Below are 27200 nucleotides of genomic sequence, written 5' to 3' on the forward strand. Positions count from 1 at the left end.
GCGAAAATGGAATAAGCCAGCAAGCACTTGAGGGTCCCGCCGAGCACCTGAATGGGGCGGAGGGGCGGAGCGCCAGAGGGGGGTCCGGGGAAGGTGAATGGCCTTCTTTTTGGGTCCAATTTGTCTCTTTTCAACCCTGCTCGCCCTGCTCCGGCTCTGACAGATGTACAAAGAGGGAGCGGCACTGGGCCACTCATCCACATACGCCCGTGAGCAGCTGTCACTTTTGTCAGACAAGTTAATCAAACAAATGCCACCGTACCTCCCTTTTTTTAACCAGGCGGCGGGGAAAGAGGGGAGGGGGGAGGGGGGGGGGCTGTGAAAGGGTGATAGAGACCTGAGAGATGACATGTGTGTCCTCAATCAATTCACCCCGCCGGCCCCTCATCAATAAAACCAGCAGGACCCCGACAAAAGGAGAAGTCTCCATTAAACTTGTATTTCCCCTCCTCTCCTTACGGGATGATTGTGGCTTTAGTGTCCTTTAGCGTTTCCTCCCGGCAACACGGCATACTGGGAATGCTGACAGAGGATTTAGAGCCCAAAGAAATGAAGCGCGGGGACACAAAATGCTCTCTCTCTCTCTCAGTAATTATCACGGACTCTAAGCTGCTTACGGACTTCATTAAACGGAAGTGAAACCTTTTCAGAGCGCGTTTTGAACAGTCACACACGGTCCATGTAACGTATCCCGCCCGGCTGGCCTTTTTTTTTTTTTATTACTGTGACCTGTACCGTTAGAACCTATTATTATTTTCCCTCCTTATTGGTCGGGTAATCCTTTTTACAGTTATTTGACGTCAAACCTAAAAGAGATTAGAGCCTGGCATGAAAAACAAGATGACACCACAGCAGTCGTGTTGTTGCTGTTTGAAAGGAACCAAAAAGAGACGTTCCTCCCAGATAAACTTGAGACATGATGTTGGTTAATGTTACGGATGAGAGTTTTCTTTATAAGTATCAGAAAATTTTAAGTTGGAAAGTATAGACATCTGATTTTGCAATGTTTCAAACACAAAAAATTAACTTGACATTAAATAAGAGGCGAGATCATGTTTTATATTTTTTTTTTGAAGGTTCATTTTGGGGCTTTTAGAATGGGACAGTGGATAGAGTCAGAAATCTGTCAGAGAGAGGAGGGGAATGACATGAAGGAAGAAGAGACACAGGTCGGATTCGAACCCTGGCCGCCCACTTGGAGGACGGTACATGGGGCGCACACTAACCATTACAATGTTACAATTCACTTCGCAGACGCTTTTATCCAAAGCGACGTACATCAGAGAGTAAGTACAACACTAATCCAGTCATACACCTCCACCGAAGCAGCGGGAGCAATGCGGGGTTGAGTGTCTTGCCCAAGGACACATCGGACAAGTTACCCAGCCGGGGATCGAACCCTCGACCTTTTGGTTGAAAGTAATAAACTGAGTGCCTTTGAGATTGGATTTAGGCCCCTAACGGCTCACCCTTGAATTAAAAAAAAAAAAGCATGATTTTACTAAAAGAGCAAAATTCCTCAACTACAGTAATTATCATCACTTATTTTATTAATATGAACCAGCCTTGAATAAATACACTTTTTGATTTGATCAAAATGTAAATGTTAAGATGAATTGATGAAAAAATCCATTTCTTATTCTTAAAAACCCTCTTTCATATGTTTTGCTCGTTTCTTGGGATCATAAATTTCTCAGTATTTTCCCAAATTTGTGATTTTTATTTTCACTCTCTTTATTTAAGCTTCACATTTTTATAAAGCGACTTGTCCTCTTAATTCTCTCCTCTGGTTGAAGCCCTCATCTGAGACAGAATGAGACATCTGACATGCTGAGGGGAGTTAAGTTTGCGTGCCGCCCGAGCTCAGTGTTGATTAAATTGTTCACTTGGCGTGGCTGTTGGGGCCGACGGGCAGTTCATGACCAGAGCCTGCAAAGTGGTGAAGGCGTCCCCCAGACAGCCAAGTGGTATTGCGGGCGGCTCCATCACTGCTGGTATTGTACTCTGTCACCGCCGTCCGCACAAACCCACCCACCGGGACCGAAGCACACAGAGTACAAACTCCACCAATCTGACGCTCGATCTGACCTCTGCCCCTGGCTCTGCTCCGTCACAGCCGTGCGGCAGTTGGTGAGCACGGAGCGAGACGGCAAGCAGCAGCAGCAGAAGCAGCGATTAAAAAGCGCTTTAACTTTCGTCACACAGAAGTGCAATTTCGCCACACTTGGGAATCTGATAACTACCCAAGGTCAACGGAAATACTTCAAATCAATCAATGAGCCGCACTTCTAATCCCCTCCGGGCAAAGGCAGATTAAGTGTATAATTGACCTGTGTAATCCCAGTATCTGCAACTCCAGCCAAGGGTGGGAGGGATGGGGGAAAGGGGGTGGGGGGGGGGTGGCTCCAAGCTCCTCTGGCTCTGGAGCACCATCTCTGTCTCCCCTGCTCTCTTATTCCCCGCTCCTGGCTGACATGTTGGTTCATCACGGGGCAGGATGGTGTGGTGTATCAGTGCAGGCTGGATTTGGCTCAGGCTAAAGTCATGGCTTTTTTTAATCAATGATCCCCAGTCTGTGCCGCACTAAGTCCGCCCCCCCCTTCAGTATCATTTAAGCACATCTGTCTTAATCCGAGCCTCTTCAGCCCCTCTTTCAAGAGTAAACCACGGAGAGGAGGGGAGGGGGAGGGAGGGTGCAGAGGGCCCAAATTAAATTCTGTCTATTTCCAAACCACATTCACAAAAACGTGCATACATCGCTTGTTATCTAAAAAACTGGACCATCTAGAGCAGGAGTTACAAACTGTCTTCATGCATAATATGAAAGGTGTCCAAAATATATCTCTGAAACTTAATATGGGACATACTCAGATAAAATGCAAATCAAAAACACTGTCAGTGATGATGCAACGTCCTGTATATGCAGCACATCCTGTATGTGCAGTGAAAAGAAAAACTAAAGCAGGAAGGTCTGCTCTCAAGTTATTAGTGAGAGATGCAGTCACAGTTAGCTTATTAACTGTCATCAGTAAAGATCATTGTATTTCAGTTAGTCTGAATTTATTCAAAGCAACAGAAAAAAAAGAAACATTAAAAAGTTGGTCTCTGTTTCCAGTGCCAACAATATACCACATTAAAATGCAGAGACGTGCAGCCGCCACCCTCAACCACAGCATGCCGCCTGATGTAATAGAACATTTACCCGCCATTCATTGTGTATCGCAAGCGGCGGCTCCATTGCTCATAACATGCTGGCATACAAGGCAACGCAAACTACAACAGCTTTTTTCTCCTTCATCTGGTCATAATCCTGCATTTAAAGAAAGGTGGTGTACTGCTAAGAAAATAAACTTTGTGGAGTTCTGGTTTGATTAAAAAGTGACCAGTGGAGGTGGGCAGCGTGACTCGTAGGCTGTGGGTCTGCACTTCACAATGATCATCGTACACTGAGCGCTTGAATACCGTATGGTAGCTAGCATGTTTCCCTGCTCCCATCCCTGTTTTTTTTTTTACAACAGGTACGAGTGAAGTAAGTGATGTAGAGTAAAACATTTCCTACAGTTGTCAGTGATGCAGGGAGACTTAGCCTTTAACAGAGAAGGCTCACATGTCCCAGAAATGGGTGAACTAAAGAACAAGTCCCCAGCTCCATTATTTATTTGGTAATTTTTCTTTAACGATTCCCTTTAGAGCCTTTTAAAGGGCCCCCCCATGATACCTTTATTCTCTTTATGAGACTTTGTTTGAGTGAAAGAAGAGTACCTCAATTTGCCATGTGTTATATCGGGTAAAATATACCCGACGTTAGTTATTTAGTGTTCTGTAATCACTGATCGGGTGCCAGTGGCCTAGTGGTTGGGGCACGCGCCACATGAGCAGAGGCTGGAGTCCTCTGGTTGGGCGGCCTGGGTTCGGGGGTCCTTTCCCGTGTTTCCTTCCCCACTCTCTCTCTCTCTCTCTCGGTTTCTGACTCTATCCACCGTCCTGTCTCTGATCCAAAAATAACAGTTTGCTTTAATCTCCCTGCAAAGCAAAAGTGACATTTAAAAAATATACCCATTCTAGAATTGTTTTTTGAAGATGTTCTGTTCTCAGTGGGGGGCTGGGGGTGAGGGGTGGGGGTGATGCTGTCAAACTCAAAGTGGATTCAAAATGTTGTTGCATGTAATCTGTTTAACATAGACATGACCTGAGGTCAAAAAACAAACGTTACTGCACCACAGCCACCTCTTTGCAGGAGCTTTTCCACACAAGTTTAATCACAACACCTGCCTCCAGAGCAATTTATAAAACGGCAGAAAACACATTATAGACGTGGCCGTGATTGGATTGGTGCCGAGGATTGTGGTTTGTGAAATAGCATGAAGTAAATCTGATTTAAACACTGAAAGGTAAGACGTCCTGCGTTTATAGAGGAGCATAAACACACAGTTCAAAGCCCCCCCCCCCCGTCCCCCCCCCCCCCCCCCCCGTCCCACCCTAACCACAAAAATGGGTCAAATATCAATTAAAAAGGTCTTCCTTTCGACAAGCCCCCCTACCCGCCAATCTATGTCAGAACACGGGTATTATCACTTTTAATATGTCTCCGATTATGATTCATGTCTTGAGACGCTGTTGTTTGTTTAAGATTATGCGCCCACATATGGACCCGTCTGCTGTCAGAGCAGGCGTCAAGTCCGCACTGTTGACACATATTTGGAAATTATGAAAGCCACAGTGAAATAATCTGCTTACTGTGGCTCATATAAGAAGGCATCTTAAGGAAGATGTATGTCATAACCCCCCAATTACAATGAAATAACACCTAAGGCTTATTTCCTCAGGAAAGAAAACCAGGCTAAACACGCTTAAGAAACATTAATTACTTTGAGGCGCATGCAGAGTGTCTTCACTGAGCATGTGTCCTGACCTTAAGACTCTAAATATTAAGAGTGACGTCAGCCATCTGTTCCTGCAGGGGGGGCTCTGGAGGCTCATTGGCAGCAGCCACCATGTTGGAAATACTTTCTCAGCCTAACTTTCAGTCAACCTAACGACAGGCTGAGAGCTGAGAGCTGAGAGCTGAGGCAGGTTTTAAGCCTCTTGATGAACCGTAACCTCGCGCCCACCTGTCAATCATGTCAGCTACGCCCCTAACCAGAGGCACAACTGTTTGAGGCCCCAGGCCAGGAAGGGCCCCCGCAAGGCTAACAAACTTTAAACCGCAGCACTACCTCAAAATGTGCAAATTGTGCAATGAAAGTAGGAAACCTCCTTCAATAGGGCCCCATTTGAAAGCACTCACTCTCGTTGACGTGCTTAGCATCTCATGTATTATTCTTTCATTTCAATTAAACCACAGAAGGAAAATTAAGAGGAATTTATCCATCTGGGAGTGAAACAAGAAAGAGAAGGTGTCAAAATAGTGGTTGGAGGGGCCCCAAATTACTTTCGCCAAGGGCCCCAACAGACTCTAGAATCGCCACTGCGCCTAACTATGGATAAATCAAACTGAACCATTTTGAAGACTTCCCCCCCAAATCTATGATAGCTATTTTGTTTTTTTAACCAGGCTGTAAACATGTAAATTTATGTTTTTTTTCCAGTGGTGTGTATGTGACTTCCTGTTTTCTGCAGCCAGCCTCAAGTGGACGCTCGACGTACTGCAGGATTTTGCATTGGCTTTATTTTTCAACCCGAGGTTGCTGCTTGGTCCCGACATTATACTAAAAACAAGGTCACTTATTTCTATTCTCTTGAGCGGGTAGTGACGGCAGCAGACAGACTCTGCTGTTCTTCTTCAGATCTGGCAGGGATGTGTGAAATGAAACACGCTTTAAGCACTTTAAAGCGTTGATGGGATTTGAAACATAATCTCGACTTTTAGCGCATTCAGACACCCGATGTTCTTTCATTCTATATTATTTCCCAGTGAAATATTTAATCTCGTCAGACGGCATAAAGAAATGCGCCCTGCCGGGTCATCAAAACAGCATACAACGTCTCTCTGCTCTTCAAAAAGATAACGAGTTTATATGTTGATGGATTAAAAAAAATTGTTTTCTGAGCACTTTGTTGTTTCTGCAGCGGTTTGTTTTTAGTTGTCACCACCTTTTCCTTTCCCATTGTTCACTTTTAACAGATTTTTTAGTTTCATTATTATTTACAAGTGAATTTTAGAAAACAAACGCTTTTAAATCAGAACTGGAGAGGTCTTTTTTTTTTTTTTAAAAGAGTGAAAATCACACCTGGGCATTACAACTGCACTTCTACTGATAAGTGTTTGTAGTACTTGAAATCGGTCTTGGTCTCCAGACCTGTCTCGAGACCACTATCTGAAGGTCTCAGTCTCGGTCTCAGACCGGGTGGACTCCAGATTTAAAATCAAGACCGGTCAAGACCACCACTAATCAGTTATTTTTCAACGTCATTACTGTGATTAGAAGGAAAACTTCTCTTTCTAAAAGAACAAATAACTTCAATTCATCCTAAGACGCTGACTAGACTAGTCCGTCTGCACCTTTAAGAAAAAGCTAAAGACCCAGCTCTTTCATGAATACCTACTAACTTAATGATGATGGTCTCCATATTATTGATGATGATGATGATGGTAATGACGATGGTTTTTGTTTGATAATGACGACTTATAAGATGGTTTCTATACTGATTAGAGCTCTCAAGAACTGCCCTCAATGTTGTGCTTTGCCTCTGGTCACTTCCTGTCAGCACCTGTGTGTCCAATCAGACTCAAAGCTGATCGTTTGCTCTTACTGACATTGTTCCCTTTTTTCTAGATCCTTGCTTGTGTTGTTCTTACTCTCTGATGTACGTCACTTTGGATAAAAACGTCTGATAAGTGAATTGTAGAATTTGTAGTTTTGATTTTGATCCTCCGGGTACGGCCGCAACCTTCCCGGTGTTGCGATCTAAGTGAGTGACACGCCCCTGCAAACAAGTTGATGGTTTTTCTGAGATATTTATGGTCTCGGTCTTGTCTTGATCTCGGAGCACTCTGGTCTCGGTTGGTGTTGTCTTGACTACAACACTACTACTGAATAAAAACATCGAGCTATAAGGTATAAGCAAGAAAATACAAAGTGTAAGAAATAAATATGTTAAACATGTCAACCATACTACACGTATGATACGATACAATCCAGTATAGAGAAAGAAGAGAATAAAGAAATAAGCACATAATATGAAATACATACAGATCATCAAATAAAGATAAAAAATACTTAAGAACCTTCTCACACCAATGAAACTAAAATAGAATAACAAACTTACTGCCATGCTTAGACAATAAACTGAAACTGAAATAAATTGCAAACTCTACAACAGTATGTTGTGTAACTGAGGTGGAATGCAATTTAAGGAAAGGAGCTCGGCTTAGGCAGCGGGCGATAAGACGGTGTTTCTATGTAACGAGCTGCCTCATTGTGAGCGTGTATGGGACACGGCTTGTAATCCCCACCAGAGGAAACGGACAAAACAGATAAATAAATTAAGTCAGCAGCCCACCAAGGGAGGGGAGGGGCCGCCTAACAAAGCAAAGATTAGGGGGGAGTCCATCCTGACCTTATTTTAAGAAGAAGACACCCCCACCCTACTTCCACACACCCACACACACACACACACACACACACACACACACACACAACTCTAACTTGTGGAGGCTCGTGAACAGTTGCATTAAAGTGATCCATTTGCTTTGAGCCTTAAACAATAATACAACATAAATAAGAAATGCTCCCAGAATGCAGGGCCTGCATGTAGGACCTAAAGTCTTTAAAAGTACTACGGGAGGTATAGTCTTCAGTGAACAGGCCCCTCTCCTTTGGATCATTTCCAGTCAGAGTCCAGGAGGTAGACACCGCCGCTTTACTTTTAAGAGTATTCAAACTTTCCTTTGTGATGAAGCTTGTAGTTAGGGCTCGCTCAGGCTTGGACCACCTCCCAGTTATACTGCTTTAGGCTTAGACTGCCATGAGACGTGGACCACAGAGCTCCTCTCTCTCTTCTCTCCCCCTTTTTTTCTCTCTCTCTCTCCCTCTCCCTTTCTCTCTGTCTCTCACTCTCTCTCTCCCCCTTTTTTCTCTCTCTCTCTCCCCCCTCTCCCTCTCTTTCTCCCCCTCTCCCTCTCGCTCTCTCTCTCCCCCCTCTCTCTCTCTCTCTCTCTCTCCCTCTCTCTCTCTCCCTCTCCCTCTCCCTCTCCCTCTCCCTCTCCCTCTATCTCCAAGGTTATTCTGGTTTTGGATTTCATCTTTCCTTTTTGTTTTCAACTTTAGTTGAGTTTAAATCAGTTTTTTTCATGCTGGTTTGTTAGTTTAGTTTAGTTTATATTTAGTAAAAATGCTTCATTTTTTTTTTTTTACAAGTGTACAAGTCTTCTTTAAGAAAATAGCCAATAAGATATTGTATAAAGACGGGGTACAGGTTTTAACTTCTGCAGTCAGCAAGCTAATCCAAAACTAAAACTGACATACCTGAGACAAATAGTAAGGACTGTCTGAGTGTGCTTGTGTCAAAGAGCCACAGGTCAGATCTGAACCCGGGCCGTCTGTCTAGAGGACCGCGGACTCCGTACATGGGGAACACACTAGGCTATATTACTACACTATATTATTTCTTACAAACTGATGCTATACAAGTAAAGATAAAGATTGAGTTTTCTATTCCAAAAGAAGCTAAAAGTATAATCCAGACCTGACCCTGTGACTGAAAATGACACCCGATCAAGGTTGAAATAGGACACATAAAGAGAGTGGGAGAGTGGAAATAAAAAAGGGCGGAGTGACAAGAAAAGCACAACAGAGCGGCAGAGTGCAGCCAGAGACACCTTCATGGGCGTTGGGTGATGCCGCGGGGAGAACTGATGCAGAATGACAACAAAGAGAAGTCAGAGTGAGACGGATCCCGGCAGAAATGTGCAGGAAGAGAAGAGAGGATACATGGCCGAGCAGCGGGTCAAGATGTAGAAAAACAAGCAGCAAACATGGAGCGCCGGACACCTCTCTGTCGCCTTCTGTCAGGTGGAAGAGAGAGGGAGAGCACAGGAGACGGCTCACACCTTAAGGCCTTAATTCAACACAACGGCACCGGCAGATAGAGCGACTGTATACGGACCTTCAGTCTGCAGAGAGTCCAGCATTAACCCAACACACAGTCAGCAAGCTGCAGTATGTTGATACTGAACCTGTCATGTGATCATCATATCAACCAATAAACCAATAAAGCAGTTTATAACATGCAGACTCAAGGAGCTAAGGTTTATATTTTCCTGCCAAATTTCAAATTGAGGAGTAGTCTGAAGGGTTAAAATGAATCAGGAGGGACATTCCTGTAAGAAAAAAGCTGCGTTGCTGCACAGATACAATAAAATTCAACATTTTAATTAATGCTGTTTGAATAAACATAGAGCTGAGAATCTAGGAGACACAGATAAATGAAGTGTAGGAGGGATTAGTCCGAACTCTGGATCAGGTGATTTCCCCAAAGTCCAACAACAAAAAGAAGATGATTATGGGCATTAATGACTTTTTTCAAGACTTCATTTCTGCTCACTTGAGAGTGAAAGAAAACATGTTTGTTGGATCTTGTGCTCTTGGAGGTCAAAGATTACCCTTTGTCTTATCCTTCCAGATTACTGTACACACTCTTCTCTTAACACATTGTTTTTGGTGTCCTTCAGGACTTTACTCAGCCAAAGGGGGCAATTCTCATAGAGTGTGATACGTCCTCCCTAAAAGATCGATACAAGCTCTATAAATTGTCCTGGAAGTTTAAGAAATAAAATAAAATTAAAGTAATTCATCTTAAAGTGTAAAGTGGTTGCTGAAGAAGGGAGCCACTGAGCTCTCTGAGCGTCCACCCCCTGCCTCCATACTACATCCTATTATTGACTGCCAGTTGGTGGTTATTCTGCAGTATACCAAGCTGGTTTTTGGTCTTGGAATAAGGAAGTGAACATCAGCCCTTCTGACGTCAAATGTCGCTCCAGTGTAGCGTCCACTAACAGTCTGATAAAAGCTGACGAGAGATTCATTTAGATGTTCATGATTTTGAGAGCCCAAAAAGATAAATGTTGGTATCTTTGTGTGGTTTGGTCTAATTACGATTAATTCCCCAGTTATGATGGCCATCGCTGTCCGTTGTTGCGACCTCTGACCTGGCGGTTTGCATTGTGGGAAGACTGGTTTGATGCACACTGTAGATTTTTCCTGAATCAGTACGACATCCAGATTTCTTTTGGCACACAGTGGATCTTGCATCTGCTCCCATTCTGCATACTGCATTTTGTCCTCATCAGGTCGTACTACTACTACAGCAGGCGGTTTTGTAAACAGCTTCTCTCTTGTGATGCACTGATGACACAAAGACAGAGTTTTCCAGCTCCATCTTTTCTCAGAGTAATCCACTACTGACAACTCAAGTTCTTTAAATAGAAGCTTGTGAGGCCGCTTGTTTGGAAGTCCTGAAAAGAGGAAACGTATAAAGAATGTGTGGTGGGTGGCTGTGAGTAAACATGGAGTTAAGCCATGTTACAAAGTGATCTTTTGTGCCTCTTTTTGCAGTTGATTAACTGTTGTTGCCGCTGAGGATTACTCCTCCTCCAGATCGCCACAGACTGCACACAAACACGACGATACAAAGTAATAAACAAAAGGAGCGGAGAGGATCAACGTGGAGAAATGAGTCCGACGTTCTAAAGAAAGAAGAGAGCAAGCGGCTCAAGATGAAACTCCTCCCAATGCACGAGCCGGGGAGAACATTTTAGGGAGAAATCTTTTAGTTTGACCTCAGCGGAGGCTCAGCAGTGAGGCTTAGGGATTTACTGATTGTTTTGGTGTTGCTCGACCTCGTCGCATGTAATGGAGGCAAACGGTGCCATGGGACTGTTGATTACAGCTTTAGTTGATTACTGTGAAGAAGGACACTGATGCTTCAGTACAGTTTTAACAAAGTGACTTGCAAAGAGCCCAAAAAGACACAAACGTTCACAAAGATGTCACGAGCAGTGAAGAAGTTGTTCAATCAGTATTTCCATTTGAAAACGAGTGAGACTTACCTGCAGCACTACAACAAACCCCCCAAATATCGAACATCCAACGATATTCAACACATCGGAAAAAGTTTGTTAAAGCCTTAATATGCCTCAGTATAGAAATCAAGTATATCCTCTGAAAATAACTCTGTGAGTCATGACTGTCTACAATGGGTGTAACACCCGAGTCCCACTGTCTGTGATGTTTTCAGAGTTTTCAGAGTCCTATCTTCACTTTGTTTACATCGCCAGGACGGCCGGCTGACTCCTCCCCTCGTGTATAAAAGTTGTTTAATTGAGGGACTAGAGAAAAGAAGAATAACATACTGTACTCACTGCTTAACTGTGTTTCTAGATCACGCTCATTTCAGGTAAATTTACATGCAGTGTGAAGATACCAGCAGAATAAAGATCGCTAGCATTAGCATGCTAACACAACAATGCAGCGCAAGTTGTTTTGGTTTCATGCTGGTGCTCAAGGGGCGACATCTGCTGGATCAAAAAAACGCATATAAAGCCTTTAACGACACATACAACATCTTAAAAACGTCCCCTAGTTGAAAAGATCCTGGCACAAAAACAACAAAATAAATCCAACTTTCTAACACCTCAGTATTGAGACATTGGCTTTTCCATTTTAAAAGTATCCAGCTTTATCACTGATATTATATTTGAAGTATTAGTAGGTGTAGTGCGTGTGCGTGCGTGCGTGCGTGCGTGTGTGTGATTGTAATCATTTGACTTTGGATCACAGATAGAAGTGATTTTTAATCTTCTCCATTCAAACGATCACAGGTGGAGTGAATGAAACCTTGTCATCACTAAGCCTCACTCTGACGGAGGACGAGGTCGAGGAGGACGTGCGGCGTACTTACATCGAATAATCTCTCTATGTACACCTCCTCGTTGACCTTCTCCCGCAGCATGTCCTGGGAATGTCGCACAAAGGTCACATAACCGTCAGCCACGTCCATCCCCGGTTTCTGCACGTGACAGAGGGACACAGGACGAAGACACAGAATGAGAAAATGGAAACAAACTGTTGAACTGTAGACACAATATTTCAACTGAATTTTATTTGCTTACAACATACACAATGTCTACATGGGTTGAATTGATGGTTTCATTGGGTGCGTTTAGGTGGTCAGATAAATCAAAAGCTCTATCAACAAAGACTTCACTGTGATGCTCAGTCTTCACTCCGCCTCACCTTACCCCGGCATAATACTGGAGTTGTGGAAGCTCAAGATTCATGAGGTATAAACAAACACACACACACACACACACACACACACACACACACACACACACACACACACACACACACACACACACACACACACACACACACACACACACACACACACACACACACACACAGTCCTGCTTCATCCTGTCGCCTCTGACGTTTTACAGTAACGCCATTTTGCATCTGATACCCCTTTGTTACTGTAACTCAGTGATGAGCTGATATCAGAAGTCCAACCCCTTTGTGATTTTGATTTGTCCATGAGGCAGAAGTGACTTTGACGCGTGTGGCACTGCTCACAAAATGTAACCTTGTTTTAACTGAGAGCACTGTGAGTGCAGTGACAAAAGAAACCCAGCTGCACTGAGCGCTCAGGACGGTGAGCGCTGAAAATGTTGAAGTACACTGGTTTTGTATTGAAAACTGGCGCCGCCAATGCAAAAAAAACGCTGTGTCTGTGGACACAGGCCCTTTACTTATAGCTTTGGACCATCTATGGATGTCCACCGTTGCTTGGCAACACCTCCGACTGCTCTTTCACCTTGAAGCTCCAGCAGGTTTGTTTTTATCAGCGGACAGAGTCATCTTAAATACAAATAAATATATCTAAAATCTCTCCATTAGGTGACGAGAGTATTTCACATGGAGTGGAAATCATTTAAACTGAGTTGTTGTGTTTTTTTAAAAAGGGTTATAATTTGGAGAAAAGGGAACATTTGCGTCTTCAAAGAGTGTTTCATTTACAAAGTTGCAGACTCGGGGGGGCGACTGTGTTCTTCAGGCAGCTCTTGTTCTGTCAGAGAGTTCGAGCTTGGCCCGGGGATCAGTCGTCACAGTCTGGGCATGTGCAAAGTGAACAGGGGCACTGGAGGCAGTCGGGTTTGATGGGCAGAGCAGATTGTTGGAAAAGCCTGACATCTAAAATATTCACTGAGGACAATGCGTTTATTAAAGGCTCTTCAGATTCATCCACATATCTCAACATTTGAAAGATTCAACGAGTCACTCTTTTAACCTCAGTTTCTCTTTCTGAAGAATCCAAGCCAAACAAAAAACTCCTAAACTCAGTTAACACATCTGCACTGAGGTTAGAAACGTGTAAATGAGTGTCTTTTCTTACCAGCGAAACTCTAATTTTGTACATTAAGGACACAATTAGCATGCTGTGCTGGAAACTGCGACCCCTGCCAGAGTACACAGTGCCTCGTCACATTCACTGACAGGCCATTAATTTGAAATTTGGCATGTTGCTGGGGCCGAAGTGTTGGCAGCTAAAACAGATCTGATGCGTACACACATATACACACACACACACACACACATACAGCACCACCATTGCCACCCTAACAGCAGAGTGGGCATGTGTTGTAAAACATGGAGCCACAATGTGTACTGCATAAAGAGCGAGGCACGAGGCATGGCTGCCTGTCGGTGTCTGGCCACATGCATAATGAATGGACATTGGATGTGGAAATTACGACCACTAGAACCATCTGGATTTTTGACTGAACATGTGAAAGCATGGTCAAATATTTGTACATGGGAAAGAAACACCAACAAACACACACACTTGCATAAATCAGGGACAAGATGCCGATGACTAGAGCTGTTTTGGAAAGATGGCGGTTCAGTAACAGGAGAAGAGGCGGGCCTAAAGCTTCCTGGAAAACTATAATGTATCCACCTTTCTGTCAAATCAACGCTAGCTCTTAATTATGCAAATGTATGAATAACTCTGAGGCTTCATTAAAACAAACGTATGAGATATTAAAAATAACATCACCCACTTTCACCAACAAAGGCATGAACTGTTGATGCTAAATTTGCTTTTTGAAACAGACTGTAAACATGTTTATTTGTGCTGTAAGAATTAGCATTTTAATATGGGACATAATGGGTATTCCCTTGATTTTAGAGCCAATCAAGGGATTGCAGTTTAATTCACCTCTGCATTGACACGCTTGGAGAACATTCATTTTCTCTTCTGTAGGCCGATCATACAAAGATGTTTAATTAATCGCTGCAACACCTGTTGGTTTGACCTGATAACTGCTCTCATATCTGGCAAACTGAGGGGCGTCCAAAACGGCCGTGTGGGGGGGTCGCCTTAAAACCGCCTACCTTCTCTGGTCCAAACAAATCCAGAGCATTCAGGAGCAGAATCTAAAGTTAGAAGGAGGACATACTGGCTGCTGCATTGTTGTCAGAGAAGCCAGCACTTCAACATAGCATGTTTCCTTAATGATCAGAGAGTAAGATACCTTTATCATCTCACTCTCTGATTGGACCTTTAAGTGGCCTAAAGGTGACCTTGACATGACATTTCCTCCTAAATATATCTGACAAAGAACTTGTTTTCTCTGTCTTTAATAAGTTGACACTCACACACACAAAAAACGTCCTCATAGTGTCGGTGTGTAATCTTAAAAATGTACTCATTTGTCATGTAAAAAAGTGCACACACACACACACACACACACACACACACACACACACACATGATATTCTTAATAATAAAAACATCTTACTTACAGGTACATCGACGTACTTTGAGGCCGCTTTCACCTGCAGTAAAGAAGACAGAGATGTGTGTTATGAACAGTTAGACCTCCAGGTGAGGCACCACGTTATAGAACTCAATCTGCAGGATTCAGACTTCAGTTTATCACATGGTGAGTCAGGATCAGAGATTCATGTGGTGTTTCAATTATCAGAATCCCAATCCGTCCCCCGAGGGAAACCAGCTGAGGTGATTCGCTTGTTGGTGCTCAGAAAGAACTCAAAGTAAGGTCAAACTGTGTGAAAATCAACATGAAACTTTACTGTAAAAACAAAAAGATTTACAAATACAGCATGACTGTGTCAGCATGCATTATGTTTTTATTAAAAAGCCAAGATTAGCAGAGACTGCATAAACTGTAAGCTTGATTAAAGAGGAGCTGATGAAGAAGACATTGAGACATGCCAGCGTCCTGATTGTGTGCACACAGAAAAAGAAACCAGGATGTTTCAGTAAATGTGTTACTCACTGTGAAAGATAGGAAGGAAGAGAAGAGCGTCCCCTCGTCGTATCTGGAGAGCTTCGCTAACACGCTCTCTAAAATGACCACAAACTGACGGAGAGGAGAAGGACAACAATGAGCTCAAGTACGATTACTGCTACTCACTCGCCTGGAGTAAAAGTCTCAAATATACTTACTTTTGAACCACACGCACGACCACAGTCTGGGTCGTGAACGTAAATGTTCACATATTTGCCTAATGTACAACCCGTTAATTTGTGAGGACGCTCAAAAACCACCGCAGGAAACACGAGGCTGACGTCATGTGTTTGCATAAGTGGAGTTAAAAGCAATTATACTCAGAGCTTAAAGGCTTTCTATGTGATTTTTCACACTTAAATGTAGAAATCAAGAATATCCTCTGAAAATAACTCTGTGAGTCATGACTGTCTACAATGGGTGTAACACCCGAGTCCCACTGTCTGTGATGTTTTCAGAGTTTTCAGAGTCCTATCTTCACTTTGTTTACATCGCCCAGACGGCCGGCTGACTCCTCCCCTCGTGTATAAAAGTTGTTTAATTGAGGGACTAGAGAAAAGAAGAATAACATACTGTACTCACTGCTTAACTGTGTTTCTAGATCACGCTCATTTCAGGTAAATTTACATGCAGTGTGAAGATACCAGCATAATAAAGATCACTAGCATTAGCATGCTAACACAACAATGCAGCGCGAGTTGTTTTGGTTTCATGCTGGTGCTCAAGGGCGACATCTGCTGGATCAAAAAAAAATCGCATATAAAGCCTTTAAGTGATTTTATACATTGTGTAGATTTATATTATTATTTGTTACCTTGGCTACCAGCAGAGTTATCATCTCCTTCACCGTCTCTTCAATGAGATTGTCGATCTGGGAATGGTATTGTCTCTACAGAGGACGGAGAAAAAAACACAGAAATTCAGTCATCCCACCTCATAGTGACATTCAAGGGCAAAAAAAAACTGGACTTTACAAAACAGTAGATAACCCAATCAAAATTCCTGGAGTCGAGTGTTCCCACTTCTCAAATCCAACTGAAACACTTCAATATGCTCTTTGTTTTCTGCGTCACAGAGGATACAAGATGAAGATCACTGAACACACTGAAACACGTCAAAACCACGACGATGTGAAGGAACACAGAGTGGAATGAAAGAGAGATAAATGGATTCAGATTGAGGGCTAACTCCGATATAAAAGGTTTGGATTACTTTGCATCCTTTTTGACACTAGGGCTGGTTAAAAACATCGATTCATCATTTTTTTTATTTTCATTGTAATGACACCCCTCTCCACTGGGGGCACTGTGGGTGCTCTGAATTCAGGGTCAGGCACAATTTTGCACTTTAGATCATACTTTCATGTTTTATTCTTTGTTTATTAAATAATAATAATGCAATGATAAAATACATTTTTGAGACATAACACATATTTATTTAACAAATATAAGAAGGTACTGTGAGTAGTTATCTGGGTATTTCTCTAACCTTAATATTGAATCGATATCGAATCAAATGGTGAGGTTGTGGACGATACCCGGCTCTGTTTGTCACAAAAACAAACCTCTTTTGGCAATTCAGGCAACTGCAGTAGTTCAGTGCATTGGCAAAAATCTGTCAATATGAGACTGTACATATCACATAATAAGGGTTGGGGACTGGAACCCAGAATAAAGTCTGTTGTGTTTTTGCTCCTGCATGTGTGAACACAATGGAACAGATTTTATAATTCCTTCCAGTCCCCTGATAAAATTTCCTCGGGTGAGCTGATGTGTGAGCGCTCCCCCCCCCCCCCCCCCTTTACTTATTAATTGTGTTGTTCATGAACACTTTCAGCTTGTTTTTGTAGCTTGCATTATTGCTTTTTTTTTAACCCCTCGGATGAAGCCGATCCCCTCCGACTCGGACTGATTATTTGTGCAGAAGAACGGCTGTCATGGAAACTCTCAGTGACAGTGTCACTGCGACGACTCCTTTTGTTCAGCCGTGTCGCACCCGCAGAAAGAGCGAAAGGACTGTAGCAGTAATTAATTCATCGTCAGAGATTGGTATCAAGATTCTGCGAAATATGAGATCTCTCACTTCGAGCCCCATGTATATTCAATACTATTTACACATATGCTAATGAACTCCAAACAATTCAAGTGTAGGGATACAGACAGGGAAAACTGATGACTAATTATACATGTGGGACTCGGAGGGTGAGATTTCAATTGAATTAATACACACTTACCCATTCTCTAACAAACTTTCACAAGACAGAGAGAGGAGGGAGAGGGAGAGGGGGAAAGCAGAACAAAAGAAAAAAGATAGAGGTGACATGGCGGCACATGAGAAATTCATGTGAAGGATGCAAAAGAAATAAGAAGAAAAATGTGACAGACAAACTTAAAAAAAACGATTCCCTGACTTTGATCTGAGAAGAACATTTACAGAAGATTTGAAGGATATTAACTTCAATTCAGCTCCACAACTCTGACCTTTCCATGAGATTATATTTAAACAGGTGAGCTGTGTGAGGGCGATGTCTCACGTCTAAACTCTATAAAGTTATATAATATAGAACAGAAATAGAGCTCTTGATTTGAGAGTACATTCTTTTTTTTTTTTAAGTTCCTCCTACCTCCTGCCCCAGGTCCATGGCGCACAGCTTGGCTGACTGGGCCTTGGCGTCCACCATGACGTTGAACATGGTGCAGATGGACTGCGGCACGCGGAAGTCTGTGGCCCTGCTGCTCTTCTGAAGCTTGGCCTCGAACGCCGCCCGCGTCCTAAACAGGAGGTGAACAACAGTCAGCTCCGGGCTAAGATCACTCAAATAAATGAAAAAGCCAAACAACACCTTTTTTTTTTAACATCCTCTTTTGATGAAGATTTATGTAATGCTGTTTTAAAGCTGTCAGGAAGCTCTCTCTCTCTCTCTCTCTCTCTCTCTCTCTCTCTCTATACACACACATATATATCTATATCTCTGCATTCACATCATATTACTGCTTTTACCTGCTCTTTTGTAAAGTGTCTCACCATAACACAAGTTATGAATTGCTGCTATACAAATAAAGATTGATGGACATGAAGGTGAAGAAATTCAGAGCCTTTTTTAGTTTGATAAAAGTGACCTTAATTAAAATATTTTGAGCTGACTGAAAATCAGTTTTCATGCAGGAAATAAGTCCCACAGAGGCTGCTGAGTTCAACACAACTGTGAAAAAAGAAAACGGCAGCCTCTGTGTTGTCTGTAGAAGCAGAGGCCATGAATTCAGCTCTTCACTGAGGAGTGTGTACTTCTCTCGAGCACTTCTTCTATTTCATGCCACTTCAAACTTCATCTTCATGACACAGCAGAGGGAGATGTTTAACCTGTTATTGTGCTGCATATTGTCTGGTCGTGACTTTGTTTTATGCTCTTTAAGGACATGTTTCACATTCAGACACATACAGGTCTTAGTCAGGGATCGCTGAAGTATCTGTGATTTTAAATGCTGTCTCATATCAAATTAAGACGTGCTAAGCTTGTCAGTGGTGCCTGCTTCAGCCCTCTCATATATTTCATTGGGGACAATTTGCAGCACATCTGAGGTGGCATCACTAAAAATCACAATGAATCATCCGCCACAACTTTTACTGCAACTCAATATTATCAAAGTAGCACCTACATTTCTGGTAGATGAATTTGTTGACTTTATATTCCAGCTCTTTAACCTGCACTCTTTGCATTAAGTGATACAAATGCTACTATTAAAGGATCAATCTGTAAGATATCTACTGAACTAAATGATAAAGGTATCTTACTATATGATCAGACATTAAGGAAACATGCTGTGTTGAAGTGCTGGCTTCTCTGACAACAGTGCAGCAGCCAGTATGTCCTCCTTCTAACTTTAGATTCTGCTCCTGAATGCTCTGGATTTGTTTGGACCAGAGAAGGTAGGCGCTTTTAAGGCGACCCCCCCCACACGGCCGTTTTGGACGCCCCTCAGTTTGTCAGATATGAGAGCAGTTATCAGGTCAAACCAACAAGAGAAGTGGTTCAGATAGAAGTGATTGTACCCGACCTAAAAAGCCTCTGCATGTTTCTAATAAGCTCCACGAGCAGAAACGTGCTCAAACTAGGATCAATATTGGAGATGCTTTTGAAAAATGGAGAGAGGTTAGAACACAGAAAGGTTTACAGACCCATGCAGAGCTGGATAAACACTGAAGCTTCAGTGTCCACCACATGGTGACCTGTGAGAGCATAGACTCTAGAGAGGAGGGGGGGAGACAGCTCTCTGCAATGTTTTGAATTTGGACTGCAGTACCCATTTTAAACACTAGGTGCCAGAGTTACATATTGCTCCTTTAAAGCTACAGAGTTTTAAGTATGTTCCAGTATTTTTGTTATGTGATAAGCCTTTAGATTTCTGAAGCTCAAACTGGATTCTGTGCATGGTATTACTTTTTGTCATCAGGACATGAAGCAGAGAACGATCACTAAAACATTTGTTTCATGTTACAGAAACAAAACGTCATTAACGCCCCTGAGTTTACGTCCAGTTTAGTGATCGTTGCCATGTGATACATATATGAACAGAGTGTTACCGTTTGACGCAGGACTCGATCATGTCACTGGACATCAGCTTCAGCCGGGTCTCCAGATGTTTCCCGAACTCCTCCTCCGGCCAGTGAAGGTCTCTGATGAAGGTCTGCAGAGCGTCCAGCTTCCAGAAGAGATCCTCCGACGTCCCCGAGCCGTTACTGCAGGAACCACAGATTAAACATGAGCTTTTTTATGAAGACCACAGGTTTGGAAAAAGGGACAATGAGGGGTCAAGAACAGCTTGGTGCATTTTGAATTTAACCCACTGAGATGATAATGATCATAAATAGATAGATCTGTGCATATGTTTCCCCTCTATGAGTTGTTTAACAAAATGCTCTGTTCAGATGAACCTGTGGTGTTGTGACTGCACTTAAAGTCGGGCTCATGCTAACAGTGTTACACACACTACACTGTGAGAGAAGGTGAAAATGTATGCATGTTCCATCCTGTCATTTACACATCAAGCAAAGTAAGTGGGTTAGACTGTGTGAATGTGCGGGTGCAGGAAACTCGTCTCTGTGCGGATATATGAAGGTTTGTAAAACAGTACAGAGCATCAGGTGTACGCTCACACAAATATTAAGAGATGTGTGCTTCAATAGCGGGGTATAAAATCAGAAACCAGAGGTATGTTCTGTACTAGAAAGGTTCAGGCTTCTCACTCATTCTTAGAAATACTTTTCCAGGATTTTTCACTCTATTGTAGTTCAAACTTGTCCTCCAAAATCCAGTTCATCAATTTTTACTTTCAGTGCAATATGAACGACTTGATGTTCTGCTTAAAGCAAAGTTTTCTTGGAATGTGTGAGAAACCTGATTACAGCCACAAGGACAAAGAGGAGGGGGGGGGGGGGGGGCATGTTAAGGTAAAGTTGAGTATAATGCTCGGAGCAGAAACAAATCATAACCTGCAAAATGTATTTGTCTAAAGTTCTGCTGCTTAAAAAAAACATTTTTTCATCTGGACTTGTCAGGTCAATGTGGATTATATTCAGGGAGGTGTCCCGACTTGTTGGACTGGAGTGGCCCACCTGGGGCTCTGACACAAAGTCCGTGTGCACAAACATTCATATAAATAGCATGTTTATCATTTCTTTACTGTAAAAAGTGTCACTATAGAGTAGAAACATATCATTCTTCTTAGATTAATTTTTAGGTTCTCAAAAGAAGATGTTTATCTAAAGTCATCGATTAAAGAACTTTGAACTTCTGCACACTGTCTACCTGTAAAGAATATATCAGCAACGTTTTAGTGCTGAAATGTTTTAATTACATTGCAGATCCTTTTCATGTGTGTGTGCAGGAGTTTTGCTTGCAAATTGTATGAGCACATTCCTCTCCTATGCACATGTCTTATGAAATAGATGTGTCCAGTATTTTGCGATGATTTTAAGTACAATCAATAAAACTGTGCTACATTTAAATGTAAAGACACTACCAGCAGCCTGTTGCACCGCAGCCTTGTAAGTCCCTCCTCTAACGAGACAAAAAGCCAATCACTGTTAAGAATTTTGGGGTGGGCTGGGTCAGGGTAAAAGGACATCAGGTAAATCCTCGGGGTACAGCTTTGGGATAAAAAAAAAGACTTGAAAAGATGCAAGATCATAACCAGGAAAGTAGTTCCTCTTTACCTCTGAGGTTCACAGTATTCAACACGGTCAACACTTTCAGTTTTGGTGGATTTGCCAAGAGAACTCCCATGATTCCCTGCCAGCCTCCACATCATCTTTTGTTATTGTTTTAATTGAGAGCCCCCTGGTGGCGGCATTGACATACTATGCGTTTAATCAGGCACATTTAAAAACATGGTCTACGTCCCTCTTTAGTTTTTATGATTTTGCATCTCTACAGTTCATACATGAGCACATACAGAATGTGGGAGGGAAAAGCGTCCATTTTGAAGTCACTGCCTCGTCCTTCCACACACACACACCATGTCTTCATGTCGGCATAAACGTGGTCGTTAATTCTCCCTAACAGACTAACACAGCCATGAAGGTTCTTTAGGATTTAATCATGAACTCCTCCCGCCTTCTTTCCTTCTTTAAAACCAGTTTGAGCCTTTCTTACAGATCTAAGAGAGGGGAAACATCAGAAGTATGAAGCATGTGTTCAGTTTGTATCCTCCAGATTCCCAAGGAGGGAACGGGGCTGAACGTGCCGCAGCAACAGGGTCACACTCTGCAGGAAGCCGCGGCGCATCACCGAGCTTTTTACACCTTTGATCCCCATTGTTGGTGCCGACGATCTTTCGCTCAAGTTTTTTCATACGTGCGATCTATGACATGTCGAGTCGCTTTTCATTATGCAGATTTTCTTTGAACAATAACAGCCACCCCATCACATACATATTAATAAACATAATAAACCCTCAAGGAGATCAAAGGAAGAAACAAATAAATGATGAGCACTACATCGAAGACTGAACGAGGAAAAGTGGCTTTTTTCTTTTAAAGATGACTCTTGGGGCTGAAGCTTTAAAAACTTTGCTCGGAAAGCGTAAAGAAATCAGAACCAAAAGAGGAGAAATACATAATAAATAATTTATTAGTTAATTTTATAAATGTAGAAAGAAGATGACAAACAAATAAATTTCTATATTTACATTTATTTCTTGACTTTATTCCACTGATTTGTGTTATTTATTTTGTTCTGATGTCGCTCTGTGGGCATCTGTGTTCTTTTGTGATATTTTGGAGGCTTTGGCTTTGACTTAAAGGTACGATATGTCGAATGTCGAATGTGTCACCATGTGTCCGTCATCTTGCCACAACAAGACATGTTTTGTTACAACTATAAATTTACGGATTTCTCAGGCTTTGATAACTGCTGGAAATATTTGAGGTATGCTGCATGAGGAAGCATGAGCTGCTCCTGTTGCTGTATGTGATGCTGTGATAAAAACGTCATGTAAATTATACTCTGATACATCAGCTCGTCTGTAAACATATTCTCTTCCTCAGGCCGGTTTCACCCGGTCGTCATGACTACGGTTAACTCGGATCTCATTTTTTTATCGGTGGTGCGGGGGGGTTGAGTATCAGAGAGAATCACTCCCATGATTCCCCGCCAGCCTCAACATCATCTTTTGTTATTGTTTTGATTGAGAGCCCCCTGGTGGTTAAATCTACATACTGTGCCTTTAAGACGATTTAATTTAAAATAATACTTTTTTGTAAAAGTGCCTTGAGATAACATCTGTTGTGAATTGACGCTATAAGACTGATAGATCGATTGAAAAGCACTTCTGCACGTTTATGCCACAGACATGGAGTGCGTGTTTGGAGCTGAACGAGGCAGATACACACTCAGAGTCACTGTGAGCTGTCATCCAGTTGGGTGGAGAAAAGCTGGGCATCTGTGGGAGGTTAACACTTGTCACTGTTAGATTTGGTACTTTGGGCATTTGGAGGTTCACATTGGGCAGAGTGTTTGTTAACGTCCTGTGGAGAGAAGCAGAGAGTAACAGAAGACAAAACACAAAAAGAGTTTACAACGATCATGCAAACAAAAAGTAACAAAAGATGAAGAAACACTCGAGTCAAAGAGGGACGGTGTAGTTTAGGATCCATTAGACGCTCAGCGTCCGACAATCAACCAGCACACTGCTCTTCTAAATTAAACATTATTACCATACTCTCTACATGACATGTAGATGTTCTTCAGTGTAAATATGTTTACAGAAAGAGTGAAATTCAACCTTTATATATTTATACTCGAAAGATCATTGAGGGGCAACCCTCATTTACAATGACATCGAGTCATTACAGAAATAATTAGAAAACAGACATTAAATCAACGAAAAACAGGAGACAGATAAATACAAGACTTCTAAAATCAGTCGACAAAAGTCTAAAATGTAGTAAGATAATTAAGCGAGTACAAAACTGCAATAAATAAACACACTTATGTAAAACAGTTACAAACAGAGGTTGGGAGGTTTAAAATTGGGTTTCTAAAATGCCCAAAAGGTAAAAGTAAATTTCCCTCAAGAAGATGCTGTATGTTGAAAAACTTGACATCTCTGTGTATGTTGGTTAAGTAAAGACATCACTAGAAAGTAGTGTTGTAGAAAAGACCACCCTAACCGAGAGCAGAATGCTGAGACCGAGACATTTAGGGATCGAGACCGAGTCAAGACCAAGACCATAACTATCACTGGAAAACCTTGATCTTGTGTGCAGCGGGCGTGTCACTCACTTAGACCGTAACACCAGGAAGGTTGCGGCTGTAACCGGGGGATTTTTATCTAATTACAAATGAATTGAAGTTATTTGTTCTTCTAGAAAGAGGTGTTTTGCTTCTCATCACAGTGATGACGTTGAAAAAAAGCCAATCAGTGGTGGTCTTGATCGGTCTTGATTTAAAAATCAGTCTAAGACTGAGACAAGAGCAAGTGAAAATGCTTTTCGATTCCGAGTCGAGATCGAGATCTTCAAAAAGTGGTCTCGAGACCAGTCATGAGACAAAGACCGATTTCGAGTACTACTAGAGGTTGGTACACTTGATCCTAAAATATCTGCAGTAAACGCTGGTAGACATTCCAGTTTGTCATACAGTAAGGATGGTATCTTTCATGCTGCTTGAATCACAGCACTGAAGTGAAACACAGTTGTTGAAATCACTGCATAGTCTCTGGGGGGATGAGAACATATGGCAAATGATGTGTAAGTGAATTCAGCTGCTGCAGGAATGAATGAAATACAAAGTTTGCAAAAAGAGCAAAGTAAGACTGAAAGAGACGTTCAGTACAGACTTACCTACATCTGTTCTGAATCTATGCAGCTGTATGTGTGTGCTACAAGGTACCCGCAGACTTAACAACAGCTGATGGTAAAGCATAACGCTGATTTGACAAAAGGCAGAGACGATGGTTATGTCGACCTCAATACCCCATTTTTACACGTGATAAGAAAACATAGTCAGAGTGAAAAGTTCAGCTGTTTGTGTTCAAACATGCTGCTCAACTTCAGGAAGTTTTCAGGATTTGTGAATCAGCAATTTGTCTGAAACCTTATTTTCTTTCTTCCAAAACCAACAGGAGAAAGCTTCAAAAGGACATTTTAGAAATGCACCTTCCCTGTCCTGATGTACAGTACACGACTGGTTTTTTTTTTTTTAAATGCAGGGAAATGGAGAAGATTGAATTGAGAGGAAACAAGGATTTGGCGTGTTGCAAAACCTAATCTATCCATCATCTTGATATGACATTATAAATGTGTGAAGATCAGCAAAGAGTAAACGTCTTAATCAACACATGCAGGTGAAAACGACGGTTAAAGGTTGAATAAAACGAGGCGTCCTTACTTGACAGGCTCCCAGGACTCCCTCTCAAATCCTCTGTGGATGGACTGAGCGATGGAGGACTCCATCAGGTCCACATATCGAACCACCAGGGGGGCGTACAGGTCCTGCAGGTGTTTGTGGAACCTCCCGTTGCACAGGTTGTCTATGGGACGACACGAGAGGGAGAGGAAATAAGACTTTAGAGGAACCAAAGCAATGAGGATTCCAACATATCTCACATGAATTAAAATAACAACGTGAGAGGGAAGCAGGTTTAGAATCGCCCTATAAATCAGGACATGATGACAGTGATTTAGCTGCAAGTGGCCAATGCATCAGCATACAGAGTGCAATGATGAGTTAGAGCTTTGAGATCTGTTACAAACCTCAGTTAATAAAGTTAATAAAGAGGCATACAAGTGGCTGCGACAAGTTGTCTTTTTTTGCTTGCAAAAGACAAAACAAGACTTGTTTTTGAATTAAAGCCGCAACTTTCCCTTCTTCACAAGCTGCTGAATATGAAGCTTAAAAAATAGAAACCCATCAATTAAGAGTCTGAGGTAGTAACAAGACGATGGAGAATCACTCAACATCACTCTGAGGCGTAAAAATAGAAAGCAGGCTTCTTGTGTAAGTGACGGTAAAGCTGACGCATGTAGCAGCGGAGCAATAAATAACAGTATCATCTGCATATCGGAGCAATATCATCCACATAGACACACAAATGTGTGTTAGGAACATTATGACGGATACTGCCTTACAATGAAAATCAAAAGAAGACATACCAAAGCAGACAAAACACAGACACACACACATCAGTGACACACTGATGTACACACTTCTCCAAAATAAGACAGTATACACCAGAGTCCAGTGTTGGATTTTTGTGGATGTAGAGAAGGAGATGACACGTGTGTATAGCTCCCCAGGTATATGTTTCTCATCTGCCCAAAGACACCTTTTAATCGTATGTGTTCATAAGCATGTTCAGCAGTTTAATAAATCGGAAAGTAGGGCAACATGTAGCAGCTGGTGATAATAAACTAAAAGCTAACGCTATACCACTGGCTCTTCGTTAGCAGGTGTGACACAACACATCCAGTCTTTCAATCTTTCTGAACAAAAGGTCGGCGTCTCGGGGGAATTTCTAAATCCGACCCATCAAACACATTTCCCCTCGTCTCCGGCGGCTCCCAACTGGTAAAAAGGCAACACTGACAAAGACCACAGGAGATAAAATGGAGGCCAGTGTGTGCTAATGTGATGCCTCACGGCTCCATGCAGCGTGTCTGCTATTCCCTCGCCCTCTCTCTCTCTTTGTTTTTCTCTCCCCCTCTGAGCATGTGTGTGTTTGTGTTTGTGTGTGTTGGCATCGGAGTCAAGGTCGATGATACACAGTAGGTGCAATGTTTGTTGTGCTCCGTGATTGCCACTCTCCCAATTAGCCACTTGAGCGGCTGCTGTCCACTTGGATGTGTTGTGTCCAGGAGTGTGTTCGCAGGGGCTCGCCGCGCCGCAGCTACCACTGCTTTAGACCTCATTAACTCCTCGAATGGCGGTCCAACTTTGGCGCCTGTCTGGTGCTATACGGCTATTTACTGCTACATACTGTAAGTGCAGCGCTGTGGGGCGACGGAGCAGATGACCTTCTGTGGAAAAGACGTCCCCCATGATGATGACGCGCTGGACTGAAGTGTGTGTTTGTCTCACTGTGCGTGGCCTTATGTCGGCGTTCAAGATCTTTTTTTGTTTATTTTATGAGGATTGTCCTTAAATGTTTATTTTACATTTGTTGAATTAAAGGGGCACTCCGCTGAGTTCAGCTGACTAGTCATGATGACTAGTACTCAGGCTGTGAACACATATGGTATTTAATGTTTTGAGGCCCTGCAGGAGCTTAAGGTCAGAGGTCAAACCATGGTGATGTCATCAGACCATGAATACATGCAGCCTTTTGAGTCATTCTCTCAGAAACCAGTGAGGATGTCCACATCACTACAGTAAGGCTGGTGCTCA

The 27200-nt window shown here is 42.4% G+C and overlaps 1 protein-coding gene across 3 annotated transcripts in view; it reads right to left on the minus strand.

Annotated features, from left to right (window-relative positions):
* Positions 1–27200, minus strand: part of cadpsa (Ca2+-dependent activator protein for secretion a) — a 160498-nt gene that overhangs the window by 23008 nt on the left and 110290 nt on the right. For 2 of the 3 annotated variants that reach the window (XM_065955387.1, XM_065955386.1), the window contains 7 exons: positions 25206–25347; positions 19898–20053; positions 17940–18087; positions 16131–16205; positions 15305–15388; positions 14808–14840; positions 11902–12009 (listed from right to left, as the gene is read on the minus strand). In XM_065955387.1, coding sequence (XP_065811459.1) covers positions 11902–12009; positions 14808–14840; positions 15305–15388; positions 16131–16205; positions 17940–18087; positions 19898–20053; positions 25206–25347 — 746 coding nt within the window. Of the gene's footprint in view, positions 1–11901; positions 12010–14807; positions 14841–15304; positions 15389–16130; positions 16206–17549; positions 17565–17939; positions 18088–19897; positions 20054–25205; positions 25348–27200 lie in introns of all 3 variants that reach the window. The other variant, XM_065955385.1, reaches the window with a different exon arrangement.

This window comes from Labrus bergylta, chromosome 5 (genome assembly GCF_963930695.1).
Source record: "Labrus bergylta chromosome 5, fLabBer1.1, whole genome shotgun sequence".
Lineage (NCBI taxonomy): Eukaryota > Metazoa > Chordata > Actinopteri > Labriformes > Labridae > Labrus > Labrus bergylta.